At 46.5% G+C, this 14,265-nt stretch overlaps 1 protein-coding gene across 1 annotated transcript in view; it reads right to left on the reverse strand.

The window, feature by feature from the left end:
- The window catches only part of Sbspon (somatomedin B and thrombospondin type 1 domain containing), a 26,182-nt gene that overhangs the window by 4,381 nt on the left and 7,536 nt on the right, over window positions 1-14,265 (reverse strand). Inside the window, exons 2-3 of the mRNA XM_004637546.3 lie at window positions 9,416-9,610; window positions 651-741 (exon numbers count right to left, since the gene is read on the reverse strand). Of these exons, the coding sequence (XP_004637603.1) occupies window positions 651-741; window positions 9,416-9,610 (286 nt within the window). The remainder of the gene's footprint in view (window positions 1-650; window positions 742-9,415; window positions 9,611-14,265) is intronic.

The following is a 14,265-nucleotide window of genomic DNA, read 5'->3' on the forward strand; positions in this document are numbered from 1 at the left end:
AGCCCTCATGTTCTTAAAGAAGATTATTTTTTATGTAGCTGTTTCTTGGAGATCAGACCTTAGAGACATAAACCTTTATAGTCCCACAAAAAGAAGGTGAGGACAAGTAATTTCTCACTGTGGTGGTTGATAGATTGTCTCGACTTGTGGAAGCTCAGCACAAGGAAGGCATATAAAGGGGTTGAGGAAGGCTTCTGTGCCCCACTTCCTTGGAGGGGTTCCGTCTTCCCCACACCCCTTTGCAGCCATGCCGCTTCAGAGGTGCTTGATCTTCGCAGTGGAGCTCCAATCATGCATTCAGCATGGAAGGAAGGGAGAGAGGCTTTACAGATGCTGGCTGCTGCACCTTCCTCCGAACTCCACTGTTCTCTGCCCCCAGGAACTGCTGCCTTCTGCCCTGGAGCCAGCCAAGGATGGACTGAAACCTCCACCAACTGTGAACCTTTCCTTCCTTCACTTTGGGTGTCAAGTGTTTGTCCCAGCAATAAGTGAAAAGTACCTAAGACACTCTAGTGAAGAGTCATGTTTAACTGGAAGTTAGTGAAGAAGTAACAAGAAGACAGAGAAAGCAAGTAAGTCTTTTGGGTAGACTTGACTAAATGATTGGAAAACAACAACAATAATAGTAATAATTAAAAAGACCAAATTACCCAGTCTCCTCTGGGCGTGTAGACCACTGTGGAGATGCAACTTGTCTTGTTCTCTCCTTGTTGAATGCAGAGGTAGTTATAAAGGCAGGAACTATAAAAGGGAAAATTATGTAAAATCCATGCAGCCAAAGGAATCAGAACAAGATTTATCAAGCCTGCTGTCGTGCCTGGCTAAAGGTCTCCATTTATAAGCCCTAAGAACTTGGCGCACTATCAAGCAGTGAAATGAGGCTAAGTTACCAGTTCTGCAGAACCAAATTACTTAAAGGTTTATGCACACGCAGATGACACAGAGGGGACTATGAGCTGCTGACAAGCACATTTGTCTGCAGGAAAAGAACTGAAACGGAGAGGAGCCAGGAAGAAAGACCAGTAGGAAAAAAAAAAGGAAGGTGAGAAAATAGAGCTTACAAGAGAAGGTAATTATAGGAAAAGAAGTAAAAAAGAAAAGACAGGAAAAATAAAGAGGAAAAAGATGGAGGGAAAACAGACAGGAGAAAGAAGAAAGAATAAAAGCAAGCAAAGGAAAGATACGTGCGTGCTCCCACAGCTCTGGGGCCACAGCCTGGACCCCCCTGCGCTGCACAGTACAGGCAAGGTCAGTGAGGCCCCATGCAGCCCTAGACTCTGCCGTGATGGGTCAAGAAAAGCAACAAAGGGCTGGAGAGATGGCTCAGTGGTCTAAAGCACCTACTTAGAACAAGCTTAGCAAAGCATCAGGGACCGCGGTTCGATCCCCCAGCACCACATGCCAGCCAGCCCCGCCCCCTGGTGGGCTGAGCTGGCCACACACACCACACACACTCTCTCTCTCTGTCTCTCTCTTTGTCTCTCTCTCTCTCAAATAAAAAAAAAAAAATAAAAAAAAAAAAAAAGCAACAAAGCCAAGAATCCTTCCCCCTGCTGCCTCTGGGCTATTTCATTTCACTTGGCTGTGTGGGGTGGCACTGTCCTGGGGGTTGAACCCGGAGCCGCACAGGCTCTCTACCGCTGAATTACGTTTCCAGTCCTTTTGGGAGGACAGGAGATGAGTACTGGGGATTTCACCTATGGTCTTCACACCAAGTACATCACCAGTCTGGTTTTTTTTTTTTTTTCCGGCGGAACCGGGGATTGAACTCAGGCCCTTGTGCTTGCCAGGGAAGCGCTTATTCCACTGAGCCATCTCCCCGGCCCTTTTTTTCTTTTTTTAATTCAAGACAGGACCTCACTAAGTTGCATAAGCTGGCCTCAAATTTCCAGTGCTCCTGTCACAAACTCCCAGGTCACTGGGATCACAGTTGTGCACTGCCACGCTCAGCTCTTTTTCTGTTTTGTGTGTGTGCCATGTTCCCACTTCATCACTAAGTCTACAGATGCATCATTGCTATATGTAGCACCTGGAGGTGACTTCTTGATTCTACTCTGATGCCACCTCAAGAAGACAGGGTTTTCCTTGTCCTTCACTGTACCCCTCGCAATTTACACACTCAATAAACAGTTGTTCAGTAAGCAGATGAATAAAATCATGGACTCTCCCCCAAGGCACACAGTCCTATGTCCTTGTGTCTTCTGTGCCTATAAAGTCAGACCTTGTTATCCAGGAGTGTTTCTTCCCAGGAACCCCAGAGAATGCCAAAATCCTCAGGTGCTCAACTCCCATAAATAAAATGGTACACTATTTACATATAGCCCATGGACCTCCTACCATAATGTTTTAAATCATCTCTGGATATTATGTATAACACCTACGACAAAATAAACACCAATGAATAGCTGTGATACTGTGTTCCTTTGGGAATGGCACAGAAAATAAGTCTGCAGTTCAGCATAGAGCTTCCCGCTACCCCCCTAAAGTTCTTAGTTGGCTCATTTGCAGAAGCAGACTCTGGTTAGAGAGGCTGACTGTCCTGAGCCCTGCAGTGGAGCCAGCTCAGCAGCCCTTCCTGCTTTTTATTTCAGAGCCTGAACAGCTCCATGAAAGGCAGATGGAAGCTGATGATGACTGATCTGCTAGGGCCAGCATCCACGGAAGCAGGTGGCAGGAGGGCCCTGGCTAGGAGAGGATGCCTGAAGCCTGGGGCTGGCTCACGCGGCTCTCTGCTGCCACAAGAGGGCAGGCCTCAGCTCGTTTTTTAGATTGTCTTAAGGAAGTCATTTTTATTGCACTAGAGCAGCCGAATGCCAAGTAGTCCTTGTTCCTAAACCTTGCAGGGCGTGGCTGCTGATTCATGTGGTTGGTGTCTAATCTCCTCAATCTGAAAATTATCCATCCCTAGAGCAAACCTGAGAGTCCCAGCTTGTGCAGTTCCTTCTTGCTGCACTGACATGTTTAACTGTTTCCCCCAAAAGCATGTAATGCTTTCTAAATGCAACTGTAACTTTTACATTTTAAAAATCCACAAAATTAAGGGGTGAGGAGATCATAGCAGGATTTTTCTGTCTCTTAGACTTAATGATCCACAAAAACATCTAAAGATTTCTGGTTTTCCCATGTGTTTTTAATTCTGTTGCCACAATTATGTGTTTGTTCATGAAGTGAAGAATAAAGGTACTGCTAAGTGCTTGCAGTATCATACATATCAGACTAAAAAAATTTCAGGATGTGTTTCTTTTGCTCAAATCATTTATGTGACCTCCTAATTTGAACTGCATGTATCAGTACAAAAGTTCAAGGTGCCAGTCTTGAACTTTTGGATAGCTCCAAAAGTGTTGAAGGCTTAAATGTAAATATGGCGGAGGCAGGCACTGCGTGTGCTTGGGGTCACCCTATGAGGATGCAGACTGCAGAGCGCCGGGTTCTGTGCAGCCTAGTTCCTTGAAGTATTCAAGTTCTGATCTGTTTTCCCTTTCTGGCCCAAATTACCACTCCATGCAAAGTCAGATTTCAGAAAGGAAAAGGGAAATTGTTAACCTGTTCCACTCCCAAGTCCCATCAGACCTGGAGTAGACACAGATTGCTGCCAGTTAGAGCCCGCTCACTCACAGAGTAAATTCCTACACACTCCCAACCTTCATAAAACTCTATGGATGTGTGAGTGCCAGTGCAGTCCTCAAACTCAGGGAGGTTCCATGACCAGAAAGGGCTCGAGCACGGACAACATCTTCTGTCCTTTAAGACTCAGAATCCATGCTGAGTTTCTGCGCCCTGTTCACAGCCTATGGTTATGGTGCCTGGCGAGAGTAGGCCGGGACGCCCAGCAGCTGGTCTGCTTTCTCTCCACCCCTGCAGCTCAGGGCTCTGACGGGGTCACGTTCTACCGCAAGGACACCCTACCCCTACACACGAGTCTCTAGCAAGCAGAGCAGGAGCCAGATTGCCCGCAGCTCTCCAACCCAGCACCACTTTTTAATATGCCCCACACATTTAACTTCATTACTTAAGAGTGGCAAACAATGTAGAAATTAGGTCCCAGCCTCACTTGTGCTATGTGCAGAAACATGTAGCTGGGTGCCCTGGGACAAACTCTGTCCATAAATGTTAGCTCCCCTTCCGTTCCCCTTTCTGACAACAATATTCAAATGTAATATATTCTGTCTTCACAGGCCATTTGCCAACTTGTTTGGCAATCTATGAGCCTGCCATTGTTCAGTTTTACAACTTCCACTTTTAAAGGCATGGCACTGCACGTATTTCCTTTGAACATGAAAGTAAATTAAATTTGCCTTAGGAATTTCATAAGCCCTAGGACACAATAGAGTACCACAAAGGCAGGCTGAGGATTACTGGTCTGTAGATATAGTACAGAAGAGAATAAAAGGGAAATCTGACAAATGACAGTTACCTGGAAAGTTACTGCTTATAATAATACACACTGATCTCCATTTAGGAGGAAAATTCCTATAAACATCAGTAATGTGCAACAATTCAATAATTTAGCTCTTTATCTTTGTTTTTCTGATGAAATGGAATCACATACATTAGGTGGAACAGGAAAAAATCAACAGCTACTTGCTCCTGAACAAGAGAGTTTCACTGATCATGTTTCATTTACTGGCTTTATGGAGACTTTATTTTTTTGCTTAGTTACTAGTGCCTACAATCACAGTTTTCATACTCATAATGACAGCTCACAGAAAAACAACACAAAGAGGAGAAAACTCATAGGTTTCGGGTCAGGAGAGCCTGGATTAAGTTCTGGTAGACTTGCTGAGTGCTTCCAGAAATCCAGTGTCCTGTGTAAACACAGGAGAATCCTCCTGTCCACCTCCCTTCAGCAGAGAGAACCACAGCCCCAAAGAGGTCCAGGGCCTATGGATATGTTGTGTTACATGGTGAGGAAGAATTAAAATTACTAATGAAATTGAAGTGCTTAATAGGAAGAATCTTCCAGATTATCTAAATTGGCTCCACATAATCACAAGAGACTTAAAAAATCTAGTCATAGGGAGATGTGGTGCCAATGAAGGCACAGAGAGAGCCTGTGTTGCCACCTGTGAAGACCGGAGAAGCAGCCTGAGGGGCAGAGATACTAGAGCGCTGTGCAGCTACACTCTTTTTTTCTCTAGGACCTGCTGAAATTGTAACAAACCTTTGCTGTTTTGGTAGGCCAAGAATTTCCCAATTAATAAAAGCCCGATTCCACTAGGCCTAAACATCTTCCTCTTCTCTTTTCTCTCATGTTTTACTACATGCAACAACCGGCAGCCAAGTTGCACCTTCAGCACTTTGCTCGAAACTGCTTGGCTACATATCCAAGCCTGAGTCATTCCTTTTGAGGTCCACTCTTAACATAAACCTGCTCTGCTGTCTGCACCTCATCCTAAGGATTCCCCTTTATCCACGCAAAAGTAAGTGTGCAGATGCCGCCCTCAAGCCTTCAGAAGGGAATACAGCCCTGCTGCACAGGTAGACTTGTGTTGGAATTCTATCTCACAAAACTGTAAGACAATTACAGTTGTTTTAATTTGTCAGTAAATTTCTGATAAACCATTACTGCAGCCACAGAAAACAAATGCGCTAAAAGCTGCCTGCCTTGCAAATGTGAGCTTGCCAGAAAACAAAGCTGCCCGCTTTGTGAAGGCTGGTGGAGGGGAGGGGAGGAGGCAGCAGGTGCACAGGAGATCAAGCAGCAGGCTGGACAGCACCCGGCTGGGGCAGGCGCTCCTCCTCTGGACTCCACCTGAACCGACTGCATCGCTCCACTGTAGCACTCAGCGTGCTGAGTCCTAATGAACTGTGGTATGGTGCTTTGTAAGTTTGGCTCCCCAAAACAGCACAGTGTTGGCATGTGGTGGGTGCTGGTGTTATGTCAGTGAAACAAAAATGAATCCACAGACCTGGGCATGGAAGCATCCTTGGAGGCTGAGGCAGAAAGCTGAACAACTTAGTAAGATCCTATATATATATATTAATTAATTAATTAATTAATTTAAAAAAGGAACACAAGAGCTGGAATGAAACAAGGCCCAAGCAGCCCTGAGGAACTCATTGGATCAGATGTTCATGTTACAGTCCTTGTTTTCCCCTAGTTAGCCATCATATTCTAAAGAACATTTCATGAACACTAGTGATTTTAGTGAGATGCCTCTATGGAAAGGGGCTACCTAATCATACAAAGTGGGAGGACACTGCTCATATCATTTCCCTCTTGTAGGGTGAACATGTATGTATACATGTAATTGTGTGAGAGAGAGAGAGTGTGTGTGTGTGTGTGTGTGTGTGTGTGTGTGTGTGTGCATATGCATAGGTGTCACTATAAGTTCTGAAAAGTTCTGTGGTGGAGAAAATGCATCCTCCTCTGGGTACACTATTGTCATGTAAGAGAATGTCCTCTGGAAACTTTTGCCAGCTGCGACACAGGCTGCACTACCTATCCACGCCCAGCCTACAGCAGAGGTCCTGGAACTGCAGGGAGCAGCAGAATCCCCTGGGGAACTTGCTGCAAATCAGAGCACTGGGCCTGCCCCAGAGGTTCCGACCCATGGGCCTTGGATGGTCTCCAGGGACATGATGCCCTTGCTCCCGGTGCAGGGTCCCAGGACAGGACTGGACTGCTCACCAGCTCCTATCCTCCCTGGGCAGCCTATGACAGGATTCACCCCTCCCAAGACACCCCACAAGGGAAGGAAGACCTTGGGGACCAAAGCAGGGCTAAAAACGTGGACATTTCACCTCCTCTTTCCAAACCAGAAGGTTATTATTTTATGTTAAAAGGAAAGGTGACCAAGTACAGCTGTCTCCTGCTAGATAAATTGGAGTCACTAACAACTGGGGTTAAGGGCTGATGACTGCTGGCCTCAGCTCATCCTCTCAGTAAGTGTGCAGGAATGGGGAGAAGGGTAATTGGGGAACACAACACACCCAGAGGAAAGGAGGCCCCAGGGGCTGGCAAGGCCATTTTTGCCCCTGCTGGCAGATGCCCTTGGGCCATGTTTCCTAGCGTCCTCTTCTGTATCCTCCAGAGTCCTTGTTCTGTTGTAAAGGGACCTGGGGCTTTAAAAGGGGTGAGAACAACCTTCACTGGGGATGAGGAGGCTCAGCGGTGTCTCACAGCAGTGTCCTCCCCTAGCTGCTTCTGCAGGGTTCCTGCAGAGCACTTGACTGGACAGGGCTGCAATCTACAACTGCTTCCCTGAGCATCCTGTCTGGAGCACTAAAGTACCCAAGACCTAGCGAAGCTGCTTTACCAGTGAGAGGCTCCAGCCACCATCCATGGCAGAGAAAACCTTTCCAATCTCAGAATTGATTACAACAAACCGGCAGAAAACACCTCAATGACTTTTAAAGCTCTGAAGGGCAAGTCCAGGGTGCTGTCTCTGCTCCCCACAAGCAGTCTTCACTCTCAAAGGAGCCCTGTGCTTCCCTTGGGGTTATGTAAATGAATCAGGATTATGTAAATGAATCAGGATTATGTAAATGAGTCAGGGTTCCCCAGGGATATGTAAACTAATCATAATTTGCCCATTTTTTCACCACAACCTAAGAATGGGGCATCCAACTCAGATTTGTTTTTTGAAAGAACAGAAAAAGCTTTTTTTAAAGGCCTGTCTGCTCTGCATACCTGTGACACTGTTCCCAGCATCTACTGGCCTTAAAGACACAGGGCCTTCAGAGCCCAAGCTCACCCTGCACAGTGGCACACACCTGTAATCCCAGCTGCTAGGGAGGCTGAGGCAAGAAGATTCCAAGATCAAGGCCAGCCTCAGCAACATTGGAAGATGCTGTCTCAACATAAAATTAAAGAATAAAATAAAATTTTAAAAGAGCTGGGGATGTAGTTCAATTTGAGTTCAACTGTCCTGAGTTCCCCGAGTTCAATTTCCAGCACTGCAACAATCAAAAGCAAAAAGATCCCAAGCTCGCTCTGCCCTTTGGAGATCTCTGATGCGGACCCTTCCTGCTGTCTTAGACATCACCTGGACATGTAAGGTGCCTTGTAAATCCTCCTCTCCCTGTACCATCTCCCTCTCCTGCATGCTACCCCAGCCCCAGCTTCAGCCTATCTCTTACTGGACAGTCCATGCTGTAAGGATTTCTTCTTCCCCACCACCCTGTCCAGCACTGCCTAGTCAGGCCTTCTGTATTACTGCCTCTTGTGTCGTGTCTTTAATCTCAGTCATCCATCCCCAAATCCCTCAACCCCCTGCACCTGAGGACCAGGCTGGACCCGTCTGCCCTGGCAGCTTATGCACCTCCCAGCCCACCTCCAGAGAAGCCCCTGCTCCTTCCTCTCCCTAAGACCTTGTCAGACTTGCTTAGGTTTCAAAGAACTGTTCATTCATCTAATACATCTGTCCCAGGTGCCACAGCTGTCTATTTCAGGGATTAATTTCCTGGGGCCATATGATTGTTGCGCCCCCTGCCTATTAGACTGTTATCTACATAATGTAAGTTCTGTATCAGCTCTTCCCCCAACAATAGCCCAGGTGTCTGGCCCACACTGGGCATCAAGTGAATTATCAGTAAATACTTCTGTGGAAAAAAAGAAGGAACTCAATGGCTGATGAAGGTTGTATTGACTTGAAATTTTCTATGCTCCTATGAAAACGCAGGGCCTTTGCTATCCCAGTCTGTCAGTGTTGTGTTCAGTTAGAGCAGTATATCGATACTGGCCCACTCTTTCTTTCTTTGTGAGACTCGCAGGACTCCTGGTCATGAGTGAGCCTGCTTCTAACCCCACTGCTGGCTGCTTCACAAGCAGAGTAATCTTTTCAAATCACAAATAAGGTCACACTGACCTCAGTCCTTTCAGCTAGAGAGGAGAAGCAGGTATTTTAAGGGAATCATTTTATCACTCTTCAGAAATTTATCTTTTTTTCTCCCATTTGCACGTTTGTGAGTATGCAAAAATGGTGTGCAAATTAGGATTTCTACTTAATGAAGAATCACAGTGGAAATGAATGACCAGCCTGCATGAAATAGCACACACACACACCCCACCTAATGCCCTCTGTCACCTAAAAGCCACATGCGCATAAAGCTGGGAGTATAGTCAGTGGAAGAACGCTTGGCAACGGTGCCATCCTGAGTTCAATTCCCAGCACTGCTGCGGGGTGGGGCGCACACATGTGGCTTATTTTATTACTGAGCCATGCAGAGTGAGAATGGGCCATGGGGTTAAAAACACACGCTGAGGGAAGCCAGGGAAAAGGCGGCTTTCTCAGCTGGCCGTCAGCTCCTCTATGAAGCGTTTCCTGAGCTTCCTATCTACTTTGGGCAGATTGGCCCACCGTGCTCCCTGCGGTGTGTGGAACTTTCCCTGCACGGCTCATGACCTTTTATTGGACGAAGAGGCCAAAAAGTCATCAAAGATAGCCCAGCCCAGCCCTGAGAGCGCCAGTACCGAAGGCGTGCCCGCAGTCCCGGCCTAGCGTCGTCGAGTACTCCAGGCAGCCGGCTCGCTCCTCTAGCGGAGGGCAGGGCGCGCCGCCGTTCTGAGGCTGCTGGCGCACGGAGCGCCTCCGCACGCGGGTGGTCGGCTTGCACCGGTCAGCACAGCCGCTCCAAGGGCTCCAGTCCCCGACGAAACACGGGCGAGCTGCAAAACAGCACAGCAGGATGCTCACCTGAGGCCGCAGGCCAGCTGCCAGACCGTCCTGCCAACACAAACAGAAGGTTGAGCTCGCGGAAACCAAGCTTTGACGGGGCACTCACGCGGCCTCCGCTGGTCCCAGCTGGCACTGGCTCCACCCTGGGTAACTGATAAAGGGGCCTCTGAGAGGCAGGGGGAGACCCCGGATGCCCAGGGCCTTCCTGAGCCAGACACACACGCCCAAGCAAATTCCTCCAGGGCACTTCCTCATCCTCTAGCCTCAGATAAGATCTGCCCTTTTATTTTGGCTTTAATATTATCTGGGCCAGGAGGTAACGTTTTTCCCCATTTTTCAGATCATTTGTTTCACTTGCACATATTTATAGGGTACACTGTGATACGTGGATAAATATATACAAAGTGTAGTGATCAGATCGGAGGCAATCTGCCACCTAGATGTTCATGTCTTTATAACTGGGAACACTCCAGCCCCTTTCCGCTATCTATTTTGAAGCAGGATTTATTGTTACCAATCATAGTTGCCGAACTGCGCTGCCCAGCCCCAGACGTTACTTCTATGAGCTCCTATGAACTGCACTGGGTAGCCCTCCATCTCCCATGCCTCCCCCAGTCCATTTTTATTGTAACAGCAATATATCATAATGGTAGACAAAAAATGGGGGAGGGGGAGAAACATGAAAAAGAAAATACCGCGTGCACCCTTAGCTCACCCAGGTCAGTTCTCAGCCAGTGTCTCCAGGAGACCCACGGCTTAGGGCCACACACTGAGACCCCTTTTCTTACGGTTTCTCCCACTTGTTCTGTGCTCATCCTCATGCTCGCAGACTCATAAGTTATGAGAGTTGCAGTTAGGAGGTGGGCGGCCAGGGCCCAGGGGTAAACAGCACTCAGCCGCGTGCAGAGGCGCAGGAGCGCCAGGCTCTAGCCAGGCCCCAAGCCTCGCTCTTCTATCACTTCTATCAGTGTGCGAAACTCCGCAGACCTGCTAGGCCTCAAGCCCCTCCGGGCCCTAGCACCCGGCCATGTCCTGCGCCCTGGACAGCAGCAGCGTGCTTCAGGAGTCAGCCGGTGGACAAGTTCAGCCAGCTTCTTTCGCTGATTCTGAAGTGCACTTACCAAATCCGAGGATAGGATTTAAAACTGCCATTTCTTCGCCATGACTATAAAATATTCAGTTGGCAATAAACGCTTCCTAGGCAAGCCCAAGGGCCCGAGTTCAATCCCCGGTTGGACTGCAATGAGTTTGTAAATTGAGGTATTTGGGGACTTGAAGTGAAATCTTTTTTTTTTTTTTTTTTTGCGGAACCGGGGATTGAACTCGGGCCCTTGCGCTTGCCAGGGAAGCATTTATTCCACTGAGCCATCTCCCCGGCCCCTTGAAGTGAAATCTAAGAGAAGAAAAGAACAAGAACACATGTGCCCTGAACAAGATGCCAAGACTTGTTTCGCCCACAAGTGAGACCTGATTTCTCTACCACCCACCCACCCTCATGCTTTCTTAGGATCACTCTGGCTTCTCTGAGACCTCGAGGTGGACTCTTGACAGCCCACATGGGAGGACTTCATCCGCCTCTCAGCACACACTCGAATGCAGGTTCCTGTTTCAGGGCACATATTTGGCAACACAGCTTCGCCCTGATGTGCAGAGTCACACAGAACATAAATCTGTTAGTGACTGAAAACTTTCCATTGTATTTTAAAACATTTTATTTCATCACCTAAAAACCCATAGGTTTGACATGTCGGCTACCTAAAGAAGCAGCAGTGGGCCACATTCATGGTCACTGCCAAGGTCTGCCATGCATACACGTACCCTGTGCCCAATGCATAACAGGTGACTTCCTACACAGGTCATCTCCCTTTTTATGTCCTACTATTATTTCATTGGTCCCTTGAACCAAATACACTTAAGGAGACTGTTCCAGGCTGGGAGTTGACTGAGAAAAACTCCTTCAGTTCTCAGTTCTTTCACTTCCTCACTTCCTTCCCCTAAATCTCTTCATCCTTCAGTCCAGTTGCTCCTGGTCTCATATATTAAACTTGAACAATACTTAATGATATATTTGGTTTCTAAATGCACTTATTTCAAATATTAATATTTGGGCACCATTAAAAAACAAAATTTTGCCCTGACATTAACTCAGATTTGAGTAATATGGCCAGGGATAGTGGCACATGCCTGAAATCCTAGCACTCAGGAGGCTGAGACAGGAATACTGCTGTGAGTTCAAGGCCATAGTGAGCCACACAGAGGGCTAGGTAGTGAGTTCAAGGCCAACCTGAACTACACAGTGAGACCATGTTTCACAAAACAAGCCAAGCAACAACAACAAAGAAAGAACTGGGTGATGTGGCGTTGGGTTAGACTCCATACATGTGGTAAAAGATGACAATAGAAGAGTGTTTTGACTGAGTGCAGCCTCTTGGGAGTTCACCCACTGCGGCTTGTGTCCATTTTATTTTATATGGTTTGGTCCCACCGTGGATGTCCTCAAAAGCAAAATCATTGTATGGACCGCTGTCCTTGGTTAAGGTTTGCCCTTAGCAAAATGTTCTTTCCTATTTTTCCCATTTATAACTTTAAAAGTCCCATAAAGAGCTAAGTGTGGTGTCAATGCCTATATACCCAGCTACCCGAGAGGCAGAGGCAAGAGCATCACTTGGTCTCTAGAGCTGTAAACTAACCAATGTAGTTAGTCTCCACTTCAAGAAAATAAAATTAAAACCCCATTAGGACAATCAAAATTTAGGGTCCAGGACAATTGCTTCATTGTAAGACAACATGGGAAAAAATTCACATAGGAGTATATGAATAAAAAGGTGTAACTTTGTGTTGGAATGTGGATTTTAATTTGAGTATTTTTTTTTCCTCTTCTAGGCCAAACATTCTATCCCTGATTCACTTGTGAACTTTTGATTATTTGGATTGCAAACATCAAAAAATCATGAAAGCTCTTTGGTCACAGAGGTTATAGGAAGTACAAAAACTTCAGATAAATCTATTACCACAAGCCATGTATTACATCTGCATGACACAAATTTCCTTTTGAATGATTTCATTAATATTCTTGTCCCTTTTCCCACTGCAGCTTATCTCATTCACATTTATGTTCAGGATATCAAAATATTCTTTCTTAAAATGTAACTTTCTCAGTTTCTAGGTCTAATTTGATCAGGTGGTAAGGAAGCCAGTCAAACTGTGAAAAGCTGTACAGCCTCCTTTGACTCCAAGCTTGTCTCCCTTTTCTAGCTGCTTACTAGACAAGCTTTGATACCATCAATCCACCTTTTTAAGGGAAGGAAGCCTAGAATTAACGGATGCCAGGAATTGTGGCAAGTTCTTCTCTGTTGAAACTCAACCTAACATTGATTGGGTTTCCCCAGAAGCAGCCCAGGAGACAATTATTTGAACACAAGTAATTTATTTGGTAGGTGATCCCAAGAAGTCACATAACGAGGCACGAGGGTGAGGAGTGGAGAATAGAAACCTAAGTGGACATCTGAGCTCCTACTGTAGGCTGGGGGCCCCCTCTGACCCTCAGCCCATTGGAGAGCGAGATGGGGATAGGTTCAGAGTACAAGGAATGATCTGTTCCTTCTTGATTTGGCAACTGGTCTTCCTTCCTTAAGAGCCTCTTAACTATCTGATTTCCTTGCCATGGCCCCAGAGAATGGCCAAGAACAAAGAAGCTCTAGATTTCAGTCATCATCCTATACACAGGAATAGAGTATGTTTGCACATGATTAATAGGATGAAGTCGTATCCTAGTACAATGCTAGGCAAGACTTCAGAAGGTGAATCACTGGTTTTGTTTCTTGGGTTTTTTTTACTTTGAAAAACTCCTTCATTTCATTCGGAGTGAACTCCAAACTCCCTGCTATGGCCTACGAGATCCCATGTGACTTGGCCTCTGCCTGAACCTCCATTTACACCCACCCAACCCACACCCACTCCTGCTGGTCTTCCGCTACATTGGCCTCTTTAAGCTTGGAACACAATGAGCTCATTTGCACCTGGAACCTTTGTACATGTTTCCATTTGACTCCATGTTCTCATTCCCTGCCACACCGAGCACAGCTGGCTATGGCTCACCCTTTAGATCTCAGATGGACTGTTTCCTCTCCAGGTCCTATTCTGGTCCACTGGTCTAGGTAGTCACCCCCCCCCCACGCACACACACAACATACTGTATGCGTACACTTCCTCTTGGAGCCTGGTGTTCCTTGCCTTGTAGTAGCTATCTCATTCCTAATTATATGTTTGTTTTGTTTCTTGTTGTTACTGTCAAGGACCATGATAATTTTTCATGTATTGTCCCATGATAGGTGCTTAAGAACTATTTGTTAAATTATGAATGTAGGAAATGGCATTTGTCAAGCCCTCTTCCCTGAATAATATTCTACATTAAGCAGATGCTAGTCTGCTCCATCAAAGCATTGACCAGGGCTGGTGAGATAGCTCAGTGGTCTAAAGCACCTGCTTAGGCAAGCTTAGGCAAGCATGCAGGGACCTTGGTTCGATCCCCAGCACCCCATGCCATGCCAGCCCCGCCCCCAGGGTGGGCTGAGCTGACCATAAAAAAAAAAGAAAAGAAAAGAAAAAATAAAGAGATAAAGGAAACATAAAAAAAAAAAAAAAA

This window comes from Octodon degus, unplaced genomic scaffold (assembly GCF_000260255.1).
Source record: "Octodon degus isolate 3935 unplaced genomic scaffold, OctDeg1.0 scaffold00091, whole genome shotgun sequence".
In the NCBI taxonomy this organism is placed as follows: domain Eukaryota; kingdom Metazoa; phylum Chordata; class Mammalia; order Rodentia; family Octodontidae; genus Octodon; species Octodon degus.